This window comes from Salmo salar, chromosome ssa02 (genome assembly GCF_905237065.1).
Source record: "Salmo salar chromosome ssa02, Ssal_v3.1, whole genome shotgun sequence".
Taxonomy (NCBI): Eukaryota; Metazoa; Chordata; class Actinopteri; order Salmoniformes; family Salmonidae; genus Salmo; species Salmo salar.
In genome coordinates, this window is record NC_059443.1 from 84,339,169 (window position 1) to 84,359,810 (window position 20,642).

At 35.0% G+C, this 20,642-nt stretch overlaps 1 protein-coding gene across 2 annotated transcripts in view; it reads left to right on the forward strand.

The window, feature by feature from the left end:
- Positions 1 to 20,642, forward strand: part of LOC106594520 (protein kinase C beta type) — a 108,535-nt gene that overhangs the window by 38,291 nt on the left and 49,602 nt on the right. For both annotated transcript variants that reach the window (XM_045711380.1, XM_045711386.1), the window contains exons 3-4: positions 14,941 to 15,020; positions 20,523 to 20,634. In XM_045711380.1, the coding sequence (XP_045567336.1) occupies positions 14,941 to 15,020; positions 20,523 to 20,634 (192 nt within the window). The remainder of the gene's footprint in view (positions 1 to 14,940; positions 15,021 to 20,522; positions 20,635 to 20,642) is intronic.

The following is a 20,642-nucleotide window of genomic DNA, read 5'->3' on the forward strand; positions in this document are numbered from 1 at the left end:
TAGGATGTTCATTATATAGGACTATAGGAGAGACTGTATACACAGTAGGTTGTTCATTATAGAGACCTATAGAAGACACTGTATATACAGTAGAATGTTCATTATATAGGACTATAGAAGAGACTGTATACACAGTAGAATGTTCATTATACAGGACTATAGAAGAGACTGTATATACAGTAGAATGTTCATTATATAGGACTATAGAAGAGACTGTATACACAGTAGGTTGTTCATTATAGAGACCTATAGAAGACACTATATACAGTAGAATGTTCATTATATAGGACTATAGAAGACACTGTATACACAGTAGGATGTTCATTATATAGGACTATAGGAGACACTATGTATACAGTAGAATGTTCATTATATAGGACTATAGAAGAGACTGTATATACAGTAGAATGTTTATTATATAGGACTATAGAAGACACTATATATACAGTAGAATGTTCATTATATAGGACTATAGAAGAGACTGTATACACAGTAGGATGTTCATTATATAGGACTATAGAAGAGACTGTATATACAGTAGAATGTTCATTATAGAGACCTATAGAAGAGACTGTATATACAGTAGGATGTTCATTATATAGGTCTATAGAAGACACTATGTATACAGTAGAATGTTCATTATATAGGACTATAGAAGAGACTGTATATACAGTTGAATGTTTATTATATAGGACTATGGAAGACACTATATATACAGTAGAATGTTCATTATATAGGACTATAGAAGAGACTGTATATACAGTAGAATGTTCATTATAGAGACCTATAGAAGAGACTGTATATACAGTAGAATGTTCATTATATAGGACTATAGAAGAGACTGTATATACAGTAGAATGTTCATTATATAGGACTATAGAAGACACTGTATATACAGTAGAATGTTCATTATATAGGACTATAGAAGACACTGTAGACACAGTAGGATGTTCATTATATAGGACTATAGAAGAGACTGTATATACAGTAGAATGTTCATTATAGAGACCTATAGAAGAGACTGTATACACAGTAGAATGTTCATTATATAGGACTATAGAAGAGACTGTATATACAGTAGAATGTTCATTATAGAGACCTATAGAAGAGACTGTATATACAGTAGAATGTTCATTATATAGGACTATAGAAGAGACTGTATATACAGTAGAATGTTCATTATAGAGCCCTATAGAAGACACTATATACAGTAGAATGTTCATTATATAGGACTATAGAAGAGACTGTATACACAGTAGAATGTTCATTATATAGGACTATAGAAGAGACTGTATATACAGTAGGTTGTTCATTATATAGGACTATAGAAGACACTGTATATACAGTAGAATGTTCATTATATAGGACTATAGAAGAGACTGTATACACAGTAGAATGTTCATTATACAGGACTATAGAAGAGACTGTATATACAGTAGAATGTTCATTATATAGGACTATAGAAGAGACTGTATACACAGTAGGTTGTTCATTATAGAGACCTATAGAAGACACTATATACAATAGAATGTTCATTATATAGGACTATAGAAGACACTGTATACACAGTAGGATGTTCATTATATAGGACTATAGGAGACACTATGTATACAGTAGAATGTTCATTATATAGGACTATAGAAGAGACTGTATATACAGTAGAATGTTTATTATATAGGACTATAGAAGACACTATATATACAGTAGAATGTTCATTATATAGGACTATAGAAGAGACTGTATACACAGTAGGATGTTCATTATATAGGACTATAGAAGAGACTGTATATACAGTAGAATGTTCATTATAGAGACCTATAGAAGAGACTGTATATACAGTAGGATGTTCATTATATAGGACTATAGAAGACACTATGTATACAGTAGAATGTTCATTATATAGGACTATAGAAGACACTGTATATACAGTTGAATGTTTATTATATAGGACTATAGAAGACACTGTATATACAGTAGAATGTTCATTATATAGGACTATAGAAGAGACTGTATATACAGTAGAATGTTCATTATATAGGACTATGGAAGACACTATATATACAGTAGAATGTTCATTATATAGGACTATAGAAGAGACTGTATATACAGTTGAATGTTTATTATATAGGACTATGGAAGACACTATATATACAGTAGAATGTTCATTATATAGGACTATAGAAGAGACTGTATACACAGTAGAATGTTCATTATATAGGACTATAGAAGAGACTGTATATACAGTAGGTTGTTCATTATATAGGACTATAGAAGACACTGTATACACAGTAGAATGTTTATTATATAGGACTATAGAAGACACTATATACAGTAGAATGTTCATTATATAGGACTATAGAAGAGACTGTATACACAGTAGAATGTTCATTATATAGGACTATAGAAGAGACTGTATATACAGTAGGTTGTTCATTATATAGGACTATAGAAGACACTGTATACACAGTAGAATGTTTATTATATAGGACTATAGAAGACACTATATATACAGTAGAATGTTCATTATATAGGACTATAGAAGAGACTGTATACACAGTAGGATGTTCATTATATACGACTATAGAAGAGACTGTACATACAGTAGAATGTTCATTATAGAGACCTATAGAAGAGACTGTATATACAGTAGAATGTTTATTATATAGGACTATAGAAGACACTATATATACAGTAGAATGTTCATTATATAGGACTATAGAAGAGACTGTATATACAGTAGAATGTTCATTATAGAGACCTATAGAAGAGACTGTATATACAGTAGAATGTTCATTATATAGGACTATAGAAGAGACTGTATATACAGTAGGATGTTCATTATATAGGACTATAGAAGAGACTGTATATACAGTAGGTTGTTCATTATATAGGACTATAGAAGAGACTGTATATACAGTAGAATGTTCATTATATAGGACTATTGAAGAGACTGTATATACAGTAGAATGTTCATTATATAGGACTGTAGATGAGACTGTATATACAGTAGGTTGTTCATTATATAGGACTATAGAAGACACTGTATACACAGTAGGATGGTCATTATATAGGACTATAGAAGAGACTGTATATACAGTAGGATGTTCATTATATAGGACTATAGAAGAGACTGTATACACAGTAGGTTGTTCATTATAGAGACCTATAGAAGACACTGTATATACAGTAGAATGTTCATTATATAGGACTATAGAAGAGACTGTATACACAGTAGAATGTTCATTATACAGGACTATAGAAGAGACTGTATATACAGTAGAATGTTCATTATATAGGACTATAGAAGAGACTGTATACACAGTAGGTTGTTCATTATATAGGACTATAGAAGACACTATATATACAGTAGAATGTTCATTATATAGGACTATAGAAGAGACTGTATACACAGTAGGATGTTCATTATATAGGACTATAGAAGAGACTGTATATACAGTAGAATGTTCATTATAGAGACCTATAGAAGAGACTGTATATACAGTAGGATGTTCATTATATAGGTCTATAGAAGACACTATGTATACAGTAGAATGTTCATTATATAGGACTATAGAAGAGACTGTATATACAGTTGAATGTTTATTATATAGGACTATGGAAGACACTATATATACAGTAGAATGTTCATTATATAGGACTATAGAAGAGACTGTATATACAGTAGAATGTTCATTATAGAGACCTATAGAAGAGACTGTATATACAGTAGAATGTTCATTATATAGGACTATAGAAGAGACTGTATATACAGTAGAATGTTCATTATATAGGACTATAGAAGACACTGTATATACAGTAGAATGTTCATTATATAGGACTATAGAAGACACTGTAGACACAGTAGGATGTTCATTATATAGGACTATAGAAGAGACTGTATATACAGTAGAATGTTCATTATAGAGACCTATAGAAGAGACTGTATACACAGTAGAATGTTCATTATATAGGACTATAGAAGAGACTGTATATACAGTAGAATGTTCATTATAGAGACCTATAGAAGAGACTGTATATACAGTAGAATGTTCATTATATAGGACTATAGAAGAGACTGTATATACAGTAGAATGTTCATTATAGAGCCCTATAGAAGACACTATATACAGTAGAATGTTCATTATATAGGACTATAGAAGAGACTGTATACACAGTAGAATGTTCATTATATAGGACTATAGAAGAGACTGTATATACAGTAGGTTGTTCATTATATAGGACTATAGAAGACACTGTATATACAGTAGAATGTTCATTATATAGGACTATAGAAGAGACTGTATACACAGTAGAATGTTCATTATACAGGACTATAGAAGAGACTGTATATACAGTAGAATGTTCATTATATAGGACTATAGAAGAGACTGTATACACAGTAGGTTGTTCATTATAGAGACCTATAGAAGACACTATATACAATAGAATGTTCATTATATAGGACTATAGAAGACACTGTATACACAGTAGGATGTTCATTATATAGGACTATAGGAGACACTATGTATACAGTAGAATGTTCATTATATAGGACTATAGAAGAGACTGTATATACAGTAGAATGTTTATTATATAGGACTATAGAAGACACTATATATACAGTAGAATGTTCATTATATAGGACTATAGAAGAGACTGTATACACAGTAGGATGTTCATTATATAGGACTATAGAAGAGACTGTATATACAGTAGAATGTTCATTATAGAGACCTATAGAAGAGACTGTATATACAGTAGGATGTTCATTATATAGGACTATAGAAGACACTATGTATACAGTAGAATGTTCATTATATAGGACTATAGAAGACACTGTATATACAGTTGAATGTTTATTATATAGGACTATAGAAGACACTGTATATACAGTAGAATGTTCATTATATAGGACTATAGAAGAGACTGTATATACAGTAGAATGTTCATTATATAGGACTATGGAAGACACTATATATACAGTAGAATGTTCATTATATAGGACTATAGAAGAGACTGTATATACAGTTGAATGTTTATTATATAGGACTATGGAAGACACTATATATACAGTAGAATGTTCATTATATAGGACTATAGAAGAGACTGTATACACAGTAGAATGTTCATTATATAGGACTATAGAAGAGACTGTATATACAGTAGGTTGTTCATTATATAGGACTATAGAAGACACTGTATACACAGTAGAATGTTTATTATATAGGACTATAGAAGACACTATATACAGTAGAATGTTCATTATATAGGACTATAGAAGAGACTGTATACACAGTAGAATGTTCATTATATAGGACTATAGAAGAGACTGTATATACAGTAGGTTGTTCATTATATAGGACTATAGAAGACACTGTATACACAGTAGAATGTTTATTATATAGGACTATAGAAGACACTATATATACAGTAGAATGTTCATTATATAGGACTATAGAAGAGACTGTATACACAGTAGGATGTTCATTATATACGACTATAGAAGAGACTGTACATACAGTAGAATGTTCATTATAGAGACCTATAGAAGAGACTGTATATACAGTAGAATGTTTATTATATAGGACTATAGAAGACACTATATATACAGTAGAATGTTCATTATATAGGACTATAGAAGAGACTGTATATACAGTAGAATGTTCATTATAGAGACCTATAGAAGAGACTGTATATACAGTAGAATGTTCATTATATAGGACTATAGAAGAGACTGTATATACAGTAGGATGTTCATTATATAGGACTATAGAAGAGACTGTATATACAGTAGGTTGTTCATTATATAGGACTATAGAAGAGACTGTATATACAGTAGAATGTTCATTATATAGGACTATTGAAGAGACTGTATATACAGTAGAATGTTCATTATATAGGACTGTAGATGAGACTGTATATACAGTAGGTTGTTCATTATATAGGACTATAGAAGACACTGTATACACAGTAGGATGGTCATTATATAGGACTATAGAAGAGACTGTATATACAGTAGGATGTTCATTATATAGGACTATAGAAGAGACTGTATACACAGTAGGTTGTTCATTATAGAGACCTATAGAAGACACTGTATATACAGTAGAATGTTCATTATATAGGACTATAGAAGAGACTGTATACACAGTAGAATGTTCATTATACAGGACTATAGAAGAGACTGTATATACAGTAGAATGTTCATTATATAGGACTATAGAAGAGACTGTATACACAGTAGGTTGTTTATTATATAGGACTATAGAAGACACTATATATACAGTAGAATGTTCATTATATAGGACTATAGAAGAGACTGTATACACAGTAGGATGTTCATTATATAGGACTATAGAAGAGACTGTATATACAGTAGAATGTTCATTATAGAGACCTATAGAAGAGACTGTATATACAGTAGGATGTTCATTATATAGGTCTATAGAAGACACTATGTATACAGTAGAATGTTCATTATATAGGACTATAGAAGAGACTGTATATACAGTTGAATGTTTATTATATAGGACTATGGAAGACACTATATATACAGTAGAATGTTCATTATATAGGACTATAGAAGAGACTGTATATACAGTAGAATGTTCATTATAGAGACCTATAGAAGAGACTGTATATACAGTAGAATGTTCATTATATAGGACTATAGAAGAGACTGTATATACAGTAGAATGTTCATTATATAGGACTATAGAAGACACTGTATATACAGTAGAATGTTCATTATATAGGACTATAGAAGACACTGTAGACACAGTAGGATGTTCATTATATAGGACTATAGAAGAGACTGTATATACAGTAGAATGTTCATTATAGAGACCTATAGAAGAGACTGTATACACAGTAGAATGTTCATTATATAGGACTATAGAAGAGACTGTATATACAGTAGAATGTTCATTATAGAGACCTATAGAAGAGACTGTATATACAGTAGAATGTTCATTATATAGGACTATAGAAGAGACTGTATATACAGTAGAATGTTCATTATAGAGCCCTATAGAAGACACTATATACAGTAGAATGTTCATTATATAGGACTATAGAAGAGACTGTATACACAGTAGAATGTTCATTATATAGGACTATAGAAGAGACTGTATATACAGTAGGTTGTTCATTATATAGGACTATAGAAGACACTGTATATACAGTAGAATGTTCATTATATAGGACTATAGAAGAGACTGTATACACAGTAGAATGTTCATTATACAGGACTATAGAAGAGACTGTATATACAGTAGAATGTTCATTATATAGGACTATAGAAGAGACTGTATACACAGTAGGTTGTTCATTATAGAGACCTATAGAAGACACTATATACAATAGAATGTTCATTATATAGGACTATAGAAGACACTGTATACACAGTAGGATGTTCATTATATAGGACTATAGGAGACACTATGTATACAGTAGAATGTTCATTATATAGGACTATAGAAGAGACTGTATATACAGTAGAATGTTTATTATATAGGACTATAGAAGACACTATATATACAGTAGAATGTTCATTATATAGGACTATAGAAGAGACTGTATATACAGTAGAATGTTCATTATAGAGACCTATAGAAGAGACTGTATATACAGTAGGATGTTCATTATATAGGACTATAGAAGACACTATGTATACAGTAGAATGTTCATTATATAGGACTATAGAAGACACTGTATATACAGTTGAATGTTTATTATATAGGACTATAGAAGACACTGTATATACAGTAGAATGTTCATTATATAGGACTATAGAAGAGACTGTATATACAGTAGAATGTTCATTATATAGGACTATGGAAGACACTATATATACAGTAGAATGTTCATTATATAGGACTATAGAAGAGACTGTATATACAGTTGAATGTTTATTATATAGGACTATGGAAGACACTATATATACAGTAGAATGTTCATTATATAGGACTATAGAAGAGACTGTATATACAGTAGAATGTTCATTATAGAGACCTATAGAAGAGACTGTATATACAGTAGAATGTTCATTATATAGGACTATAGAAGAGACTGTATATACAGTAGAATGTTCATTATATAGGACTATAGAAGACACTGTATATACAGTAGAATGTTCATTATATAGGACTATAGAAGACACTGTAGACACAGTAGGATGTTCATTATATAGGACTATAGAAGAGACTGTATATACAGTAGAATGTTCATTATAGAGACCTATAGAAGAGACTGTATACACAGTAGAATGTTCATTATATAGGACTATAGAAGAGACTGTATATACAGTAGAATGTTCATTATAGAGACCTATAGAAGAGACTGTATATACAGTAGAATGTTCATTATATAGGACTATAGAAGAGACTGTATATACAGTAGAATGTTCATTATAGAGCCCTATAGAAGACACTATATACAGTAGAATGTTCATTATATAGGACTATAGAAGAGACTGTATACACAGTAGAATGTTCATTATATAGGACTATAGAAGAGACTGTATATACAGTAGGTTGTTCATTATATAGGACTATAGAAGACACTGTATATACAGTAGAATGTTCATTATATAGGACTATAGAAGAGACTGTATACACAGTAGAATGTTCATTATACAGGACTATAGAAGAGACTGTATATACAGTAGAATGTTCATTATATAGGACTATAGAAGAGACTGTATACACAGTAGGTTGTTCATTATAGAGACCTATAGAAGACACTATATACAATAGAATGTTCATTATATAGGACTATAGAAGACACTGTATACACAGTAGGATGTTCATTATATAGGACTATAGGAGACACTATGTATACAGTAGAATGTTCATTATATAGGACTATAGAAGAGACTGTATATACAGTAGAATGTTTATTATATAGGACTATAGAAGACACTATATATACAGTAGAATGTTCATTATATAGGACTATAGAAGAGACTGTATACACAGTAGGATGTTCATTATATAGGACTATAGAAGAGACTGTATATACAGTAGAATGTTCATTATAGAGACCTATAGAAGAGACTGTATATACAGTAGGATGTTCATTATATAGGACTATAGAAGACACTATGTATACAGTAGAATGTTCATTATATAGGACTATAGAAGACACTGTATATACAGTTGAATGTTTATTATATAGGACTATAGAAGACACTGTATATACAGTAGAATGTTCATTATATAGGACTATAGAAGAGACTGTATATACAGTAGAATGTTCATTATAGAGACCTATAGAAGAGACTGTATATACATTAGAATGTTCATTATATAGTACTATAGAAGAGACTGTATATACAGTAGAATGTTCATTATATAGGACTATAGAAGACACTGTATATACAGTAGAATGTTCATTATATAGGACTATAGAAGACACTGTAGACACAGTAGGATGTTCATTATATAGGACTATAGAAGAGACTGTATATACAGTAGAATGTTCATTATAGAGACCTATAGAAGAGACTGTATACACAGTAGAATGTTCATTATATAGGACTATAGAAGAGACTGTATATACAGTAGAATGTTCATTATAGAGACCTATAGAAGAGACTGTATATACAGTAGAATGTTCATTATATAGGACTATAGAAGAGACTGTATATACAGTAGGTTGTTCATTATATAGGACTATAGAAGAGACTGTATACACAGTAGAATGTTCATTATACAGGACTATAGAAGAGACTGTATATACAGTAGAATGTTCATTTTATAGGACTATAGAAGAGACTGAATACACAGTAGGTTGTTCATTATAGAGACCTATAGAAGACACTATATACAGTAGAATGTTCATTATATAGGACTATAGAAGACACTGTATACACAGTAAGATGTTCATTATATAGGACTATAGGAGACACTATGTATACAGTAGAATGTTCATTATATAGGACTATTGAAGAGACTGTATATACAGTAGAATGTTCATTATATAGGACTGTAGAAGAGACTGTATATACAGTAGGTTGTTCATTATATAGGACTATAGAAGACACTGTATACACAGTAGGATGGTCATTATATAGGACTATAGAAGTGACTGTATATACAGTAGGATGTTCATTATATAGGACTATAGAAGAGACTGTATACACAGTAGGTTGTTCATTATAGAGACCTATAGAAGACACTGTATATACAGTAGAATGTTCATTATATAGGACTATAGAAGAGACTGTATACACAGTAGAATGTTCATTATACAGGACTATAGAAGAGACTGTATATACAGTAGAATGTTCATTATATAGGACTATAGAAGAGACTGTATACACAGTAGGTTGTTCATTATAGAGACCTATAGAAGACACTATATACAGTAGAATGTTCATTATATAGGACTATAGAAGACACTGTATACACAGTAGGATGTTCATTATATAGGACTATAGGAGACACTATGTATACAGTAGAATGTTCATTATATAGGACTATAGAAGAGACTGTATATACAGTAGAATGTTTATTATATAGGACTATAGAAGACACTATATATACAGTAGAATGTTCATTATATAGGACTATAGAAGAGACTGTATACACAGTAGTATGTTCATTATATAGGACTATAGAAGAGACTGTATATACAGTAGAATGTTCATTATAGAGACCTATAGAAGAGACTGTATATACAGTAGGATGTTCATTATATAGGACTATAGAAGACACTATGTATACAGTAGAATGTTCATTATATAGGACTATAGAAGAGACTGTATATACAGTTGAATGTTTATTATATAGGACTATAGAAGACACTATATATACAGTAGAATGTTCATTATATAGGACTATAGAAGAGACTGTATATACAGTAGAATGTTCATTATAGAGACCTATAGAAGAGACTGTATATACAGTAGAATGTTCATTATATAGGACTATAGAAGACACTGTATATACAGTAGAATGTTCATTATATAGGACTATAGAAGACACTGTAGACACAGTAGGATGTTCATTATATAGGACTATAGAAGAGACTGTATATACAGTAGAATGTTCATTATAGAGACCTATAGAAGAGACTGTATACACAGTAGAATGTTCATTATATAGGACTATAGAAGAGACTGTATATACAGTAGAATGTTCATTATAGAGACCTATAGAAGAGACTGTATATACAGTAGAATGTTCATTATATAGGACTATAGAAGAGACTGTATATACAGTAGGTTGTTCATTATATAGGACTATAGAAGAGACTGTATACACAGTAGAATGTTCATTATACAGGACTATAGAAGAGACTGTATATACAGTAGAATGTTCATTTTATAGGACTATAGAAGAGACTGTATACACAGTAGGTTGTTCATTATAGAGCCCTATAGAAGACACTATATACAGTAGAATGTTCATTATATAGGACTATAGAAGAGACTGTATACACAGTAGAATGTTCATTATATAGGACTATAGAAGAGACTGTATATACAGTAGGTTGTTCATTATATAGGACTATAGAAGACACTGTATACACAGTAGAATGTTTATTATATAGGACTATAGAAGACACTATATATACAGTAGAATGTTCATTATATAGGACTATAGAAGAGACTGTATACACAGTAGGATGTTCATTATATAGGACTATAGAAGAGACTGTATATACAGTAGAATGTTCATTATAGAGACCTATAGAAGAGACTGTATATACAGTAGAATGTTTATTATATAGGACTATAGAAGACACTATATATACAGTAGAATGTTCATTATATAGGACTATAGAAGAGACTGTATATACAGTAGAATGTTCATTATAGAGACCTATAGAAGAGACTGTATATACAGTAGAATGTTCATTATATAGGACTATAGAAGAGACTGTATATACAGTAGGATGTTCATTATATAGGACTATAGAAGAGACTGTATATACAGTAGGTTGTTCATTATATAGGACTATAGAAGAGACTGTATATACAGTAGAATGTTCATTATATAGGACTATTGAAGAGACTGTATATACAGTAGAATGTTCATTATATAGGACTGTAGAAGAGACTGTATATACAGTAGGTTGTTCATTATATAGGACTATAGAAGACACTGTATACACAGTAGGATGGTCATTATATAGGACTATAGAAGAGACTGTATATACAGTAGGATGTTCATTATATAGGACTATAGAAGAGACTGTATACACAGTAGGTTGTTCATTATAGAGACCTATAGAAGACACTGTATATACAGTAGAATGTTCATTATATAGGACTATAGAAGAGACTGTATACACAGTAGAATGTTCATTATACAGGACTATAGAAGAGACTGTATATACAGTAGAATGTTCATTATATAGGACTATAGAAGAGACTGTATACACAGTAGGTTGTTCATTATAGAGACCTATAGAAGACACTATGTATACAGTAGAATGTTCATTATATAGGACTATAGAAGAGACTGTATACACAGTAGGATGTTCATTATATAGGACTATAGAAGAGACTGTATATACAGTAGAATGTTCATTATATAGGACTATAGAAGAGACTGTATACACAGTAGAATGTTTATTATATAGGACTATAGAAGACACTATGTATACAGTAGAATGTTCATTATATAGGACTATAGAAGAGACTGTATACACAGTAGGATGTTCATTATATAGGACTATAGAAGAGACTGTATATACAGTAGAATGTTCATTATAGAGACCTATAGAAGAGACTGTATATACAGTAGGATGTTCATTATATAGGTCTATAGAAGACACTATGTATACAGTAGAATGTTCATTATATAGGACTATAGAAGAGACTGTATATACAGTTGAATGTTTATTATATAGGACTATGGAAGACACTATATATACAGTAGAATGTTCATTATATAGGACTATAGAAGAGACTGTATATACAGTAGAATGTTCATTATAGAGACCTATAGAAGAGACTGTATATACAGTAGAATGTTCATTATATAGGACTATAGAAGAGACTGTATATACAGTAGAATGTTCATTATATAGGACTATAGAAGACACTGTATATACAGTAGAATGTTCATTATATAGGACTATAGAAGACACTGTAGACACAGTAGGATGTTCATTATATAGGACTATAGAAGAGACTGTATACACAGTAGAATGTTCATTATACAGGACTATAGAAGAGACTGTATATACAGTAGAATGTTCATTTTATAGGACTATAGAAGAGACTGTATACACAGTAGGTTGTTCATTATAGAGCCCTATAGAAGACACTATATACAGTAGAATGTTCATTATATAGGACTATAGAAGAGACTGTATACACAGTAGAATGTTCATTATATAGGACTATAGAAGAGACTGTATATACAGTAGGTTGTTCATTATATAGGACTATAGAAGACACTGTATACACAGTAGAATGTTTATTATATAGGACTATAGAAGACACTATATATACAGTAGAATGTTCATTATATAGGACTATAGAAGAGACTGTATACACAGTAGGATGTTCATTATATAGGACTATAGAAGAGACTGTATATACAGTAGAATGTTCATTATAGAGACCTATAGAAGAGACTGTATATACAGTAGAATGTTTATTATATAGGACTATAGGAGACACTATATATACAGTAGAATGTTCATTATATAGGACTATAGAAGAGACTGTATATACAGTAGAATGTTCATTATAGAGACCTATAGAAGAGACTGTATATACAGTAGAATGTTCATTATATAGGACTATAGAAGAGACTGTTTATACAGTAGGATGTTCATTATATAGGACTATAGAAGAGACTGTATATACAGTAGGTTGTTCATTATATAGGACTATAGAAGAGACTGTATATACAGTAGAATGTTCATTATAGAGACCTATAGAAGACACTGTGTAAACGCTAGAAGGAAAAGCCTGGGATGTAATGTTTGATGAATAGAGAATCCAGGAAGGTTAAACCAGGTTCATGTTTGTCGGAGGAGGAGGAGGAGGAGGACTGAACGTCAGTTTAGTGCAGTAGAATAACATTATGTTGATCTACAGGATGACACACACACGCACCCTGCAGGCCCTGTTGGGCTCTCTCCGTGCCGCTAGGAACCCTGGGTAGGCCCCACCAGTTGCCAGGAGCTTCCTGCATAGTTAATGAGTCTGAATAATAAATAATGTCAACCTGTCTGACCTCACACACACACACACACACACACACACACACACACACACACACACACACACACACACACACACACACCTCTGTGATACCTTGTTGTGATGTGCAGCTGTGTCTAGGTGATGTGCAGCTGTGTCTAGGTGATGTGCAGCTGTGTCTAGGTGATGTGCAGCTGTGTCTAGGTGATGTATAGCTGTGTCTAGGTGATGTGTCTAGGTGATGTGTCTAGGTGATGTGTCTAGGTGATGTGTCTAGGTGATGTGCAGCTGTGTCTAGGTGATGTGTCTAGGTGATGTGTAGCTGTGTCTAGGTGATGTGTCTAGGTGATGTGTAGCTGTGTCTAGGTGATGTGTCTAGGTGATGTGTAGCTGTGTCTAGGTGATGTGTCTAGGTGATGTGTAGCTGTGTCTAGGTGATGTGTCTAGGTGATGTGTAGCTGTGTCTAGGTGATGTGTCTAGGTGATGTGTAGCTGTGTCTAGGTGATGTGTCTAGGTGATGTGTAGCTGTGTCTAGGTGATGTGCAGCTGTGTCTAGGTGATGTGCAGCTGTGTCTAGGTGATGTGCAGCTGTGTCTAGGTGATGTGTCTAGGTGATGTGTCTAGGTGATGTGTCTAGGTGATGTGCAGCTGTGTCTAGGTGATGTGCAGCTGTGTCTAGGTGATGTGATCTACAGTCTTTGGTTACCGTAGTAATGTGAAATATTATAGGATGTTTGTCCTGACACTTTCTCTCTCTCCCCTCCCCCCTCAGTGTGTTGTTTCGTGGTTCATAAACGCTGTCATGAGTTCGTCACCTTCTCCTGTCCGGGGGCTGACAAGAACGCATCAGACGTAAGTACTAACTCTCTCTCTCTCTCTCCTCGTAATGGTGATTCATCACTGATATCAACTCATATCCTTCCTCTCTTCATATCTCCCTTCCTCCCTCTCTGTCTCCTCCCTCTCTGGACTGTTCGTATCACAGTAACTTCTTTAACCCCAGATGTCAGTCAGTCTCTCCATTCCTCCCTCCATATCTCCATTTCTCCCTCCATATCTCCATTCCTCCCTCACTCTCTCCATATCTCCCTTCCTCCCTCTCTGTCTGGACCCCAGATGTCCTCTCTCGTTCCATTCTCGAATCGTTCCCAGCAGGAAAACCTTCCCCGATAACACACAACCCTCCCGTAGTATTCCCACCACGTTCCCAACAGCGTTCCCACAGTATTCCCACCTTTCTCCAATGTCCCCCCAGGGAAAAATCACAGGGATAAGACAGGCGCGTGGAGCGGGTTTGTGTGTTTGTGTTTTGTATGTGTGTGTTTGTTAAATATTGATTATGTGGCCACTGATTAAATGGCTGTTAAATGAGCCTGACATTAATAAAGACAAGGTCAGCACTGTCCTGTTCTTCTGGCTGCTCTTGTTTCATGGGTCTGTCTAAAAGAACAGGAGAGGGTCAGTCTCTCTCTCTCTCTCTCTTTCTGTGTCTCTCTCTCTGTCTCTCTCTCTCTCTGTGTCTCTCTCTCTCTCTCTCTCTCTCTCTCTCTCTCTCTCTTTCTGTGTCTCTCTCTCTGTCTCTCTCTCTCTGTGTCTCTCTCTCTCTCTCTCTGTCTGTCTCTCTCTCTCTCTTTCTGTGTCTCTCTCTCTGTCTCTCTCTCTCTCTGTGTCTCTCTCTCTCTCTCTCTGTGTCTCTCTCTCTCTCTCTCTGTGTCTCTCTCTCTGTCGCTCTCTGTGTCTCTCTCTCTCTCTCTCTCTCTCTCTCTCTCTCTCTCTGTGTCTCTCTCTCTCTCTCTCTGTGTCTCTTGCTCTCTCTGTGTCTCTCTCTGTGTCTCTCTCTGTGTCTCTCTCTGTGTCTCTCTCTGTGTGTCTCTATCTGTGTGTCTCTCTCTCTGTCTCCCTCTGTGTCTCTGTCTCTCTCTGTGTCTCTCTCTCTGTCTCTCTCTGTGTGTGTCTCTCTCTCTCGCTCTCTCTCTGTGTCTCTTGCTCTCTCTGTGTCTCTTGCGCTCTCTCTGTGTCTCTTGCTCTCTCTCTGTGTCTCTTGCTCTCTGTGTCTCTTGCTCTCTGTGTCTCTTGCTCTCTGTCTCTCTCGCTCTCTCTCTGTCTCTCGCTCTCTCTCTGTGTCTCTCGCTCTCTTTCTCGCTCTCTCTCTGTCTCTCGCTCTCTCTCTGTGTCTCTCGCTCTCTTTCTCGCTCTCTCTCTCTCTCGCTCTCTTTCTTGCTCTCTCTGTCTCTCTATGTGTCTCTCTGTCTCTCTCTCTCTTTCTGTCTCTGTGTGTCTCTTTCTCTCTCTGTGTCACTCTCTGTGTTTGTGTCTCTATCTGTGTCTGTCTGTGGTAAAGGAATGTTGACCATTGCCCTCTCCCCTGTTGACCTCATAAAGCATGAGAGATAATGGAATGTACAACGTGGCACCGCTAGGTTAATCAACTAATAACACACCTCCCTCAACACATACAGTTGAAGTCGGAAGTTTACATACACTAAGTTGACTGTGCCTTTAAACAGCTTGGAAAATTCCAGAAAATGATGTCATGGCTTTAGAAGCTTCTGATAGGCTAATTGACATCATTTGAGTCAATTGGAGGTGTACCTGTGGATGTATTTCAAGGCCTACCTTCAAACTCAGTGCGTCTTTGCTTGACATCATGGGAAAATCAAAAGAAATCAGGCAAGACCTCAGAATAAATATTGTAGACCTCCACAAGTCTGGTTCATCCTTGGGAGCAATTTCCAAATGCCTGAAGGTACCATGTTCATCTGTACAAACAATAGTACGCAAGTATAAACACCATGGGACCACGCAGCCGTCATACCGCTCAGGAAGGAGACGCGTTCTGTCTCCTAGAGATTAATGTACTTTGGTGCGAAAAGTGCAAATCAATCCCAGAACAACAGCAAAGGACCTTGTGAAGATGCTGGAGGCAACAGGTACAGAAGTATCTATATCCACAGTAAAACGAGTCCTATATCGACATAACCTGAAAGGCCGCTCAGCAAGGAAGAAGCCACTGCTTCAAAACCGCCATAAAAAGGCCAGACTACGGTTTGCAACTGCACATGGGGACAAAGTACTTTTTGTAGAAATGTCCTCTGGTCTGATGAAACAAAAATCAAACTGTTTGGCCATAATGACCATCGTTATGTTTGGAGGAAAAAGGGGGAGGCTTGCAAGCCGAAGAACACCATCCCAACTGTGAAGCACGGGGGTGGCAGCATCATGTTGTGGGGGTGCTTTGCTGGAGGAGGGACTGGTGCACTTCACAAAATAGATGTCATCATGAGGGAGGAAAATGATGGGGATATATTGAAGCAACATCTCAAGACATCAGTCAGGAAGTTAAAGCTTGGTCGCAAATGGGTCTTCCAAATGGACAATGACCCCAAGCATACTTCCAAAGTTGTGGCAAAATGGCTTAAGGACAACAAAGTCAAGGTATTGGAGTGGCCATCACAAAGCCCTGACCTCAATCCCATAGAAAATGTGTGGGCAGAACTGAAAAAGCATGTGCGAGCATGACCTACAAACCTGACTCAGTTACACCAGCTCTTTCAGGAGGAATGGGCCAAAATTCACCCAACTTATTGTGGGAAGCTTGTGGAAGGCTACCCGAAACATTTGACCCAAGTTAAACAATTTAAAGGGAATGCTACCAAATACTAATTGAGTGAATGTAAGCTTTTGACTCACTGGGAATGTGATGAAAGTGTAACGATCGTCGTTGTAATGATGGTCGGACCAAGATGCAGTGTGGGGTAGGTTAATCATATTTATTAATGATAACCAGCAACAAAACAAGAAAGAGAAACCAATGAAACGTACAGCCCTGTAGGGCTCTACAGCAACAATACAACAAAAACAAGATCCCACAAACAGGTGGGAAAAGGCTGCCTAAATATGATCCCAAATCAGAGACAACGATAGACAGCTGCCTCTGATTGGGAACCATACCAGGCCAAAATAGAAATTCAAAAAACTAGAGTACCCCCCCTAGTCACACCCTGACCTAACCAAAATAGAGAATAAAAAGGCTCTCTAAGGTCAGGGCGTGACAGAAAGAAATAAAAGCTGAAATAAATCATTCTCTCTACTATTATTCTGACATTTCACATTAAAATAAAGTGGTGATCCTAACTGACCAAAAACAGGGAATTTTTATTTGGATTAAATTTTAGGAATTGTGAAAAACTGAGTTTAAATGTATTTAGCTAAGGTGTATGTAAACTTCCGACTTCAACTGTATTGTGAGTGACCCACACAAAGGGTATCTCTCTCTCTCCCTCTCTCGCTCTCTCTCCCTCTCATCTGTCTGTCTCTCTCCCTCTCTCTGTCTCCATGTATTCCTTTCTGTCTTTTTCTTTTCCCTTCTCTCTGGTTTCTGCTTCTCCCTCCATATAATCTTGTTCCCATTCGCATTATGAGTTCCAGGGGTAACAGTCACATTATGAGTTCCAGGGGTAACAGTCACATTATGAATTCCAGGGGTAACAGTCACATTATGAGTTCCAGGGATAACAGTCACATTATGAGTTCCAGGGATAACAGTCACATTATGAGTTCCAGGGGAGTTATGTTGGATAACAGTCACATTATGAGTTCCAGGGGTAACAGTCACATTATGAATTCCAGGGATAACAGTCACATTATGAGTTCCAGGGGTAACAGTCACATTATGAGTTCCAGGGATAACAGTCACATTATGAGTTCCAGGGGAGTTATGTTGGATAACAGTCACATTATGAGTTCCAGGGGTAACAGTCACATTATGAATTCCAGGGGTAACAGTAACATTATGAGCTCCAGGGGTAACAGTCACATTATGAGTTCCAGGGGTAACAGTCACATTATGAGTTCCAGGGATAACAGTCACATTATGAGTTCCAGGGATAACAGTCACATTATGAGTTCCAGGGGTAACAGTCACATTATGAGTTCCAGGGATAACAGTCACATTATGAGTTCCAGGGGTAACAGTCACATTATGAGTTCCAGGGATAACAGTCACATTATGAGTTCCAGGGATAACAGTCACATTATGAGCTCCAGGGGTAACAGTCACATTATGAGTTCCAGGGATAACAGTCACATTATGAGTTCCAGGGGTAACAGTCACATTATGAGTTCCAGGGGAGTTATGTTGGATAACAGTCACATTATGAGTTCCAGGGGTAACAGTCACATTATGAATTCCAGGGATAACAGTCACATTATGAGTTCCAGGGATAACAGTCACATTATGAGTTCCAGGGGTAACAGTCACATTATGAGTTCCAGGGATAACAGTCACATTATGAGTTCCAGGGATAACAGTCACATTATGAGTTCCAGGGGTAACAGTCACATTATGAGCTCCAGGGGTAACAGTCACATTATGAGTTCCAGGGGTAACAGTCACATTATGAGTTCCAGGGGTAACAGTCACATTATGAGTTCCAGGGGTAACAGTCACATTATGAGTTCCAGGGGTAACAGTCACATTATGAGCTCCAGGGATAACAGTCATATTATGAGTTCCAGGGGTAACAGTCACATTATGAGTTCTAGGGATAACAGTCACATTATGAGCTCCAGGGGTAACAGTCACATTATGAGTTCCAGGGGTAACAGTCACATTATGAGTTCCAAGGGTAACAGTCACATTATGAGTTCCAGGGGTAACAGTAACATTATGAGTTCCAGGGGAGTTATGTTGGATAACAGTCACATTATGAGTTCCAGGGGTAACAGTCACATTATGAGTTCCAGGGATAACAGTCACATTATGAGTTCCAGGGGTAACAGTCACATTATGAGTTCCAGGGGTAACAGTCACATTATGAGTTCCAGGGATAACAGTCACATTATGAGTTCCAGGGGAGTTATGTTGGATAACAGTCATATTGTGGTCTGACCTTATTTTTGTTATGGTCATATTGTGGCTACAGAAGCTCCCTCCCTCACTCCCTCTCTCAATTAAATGTAATTCAATTCAAGGGGCTTTATTGGCATGAGAAACACAATTTTACATTGCCAAAGCAAGTGAAATGGATAAACAAAAGTGTAATAAACAATTTTGATAATTAGCGGGTATCGGCCTAATTCAGAGGATATTTTTGTCTAGTTAAATAAAGGTTAAATAAATAAAATAAACATATATTTTAGCAAAATTCTGCATGCAGAGTCTCAATTTGGTGTTTATCCCATTTTGTGAATTCTTGGTTGTTGAGCGGACCTCAGACCTCACAACCATAAAGGGTAATGGGTTCTATAAATGTATTGAAGTATTTTTAACGAGATCCTAATTGGTATGTTGAATTTGATGTTCCTTTTGATGGTGTCCATCCCTCCACCATCTCTCTGTCTCTCTCTCTCCAGGACCCGAGGAGTAAACACAAGTTTAAGGTCCATACCTACTCCAGCCCTACATTCTGTGACCACTGTGGATCTCTACTTTACGGGTTGATACACCAGGGCATGAAATGTGACCGTACGTAG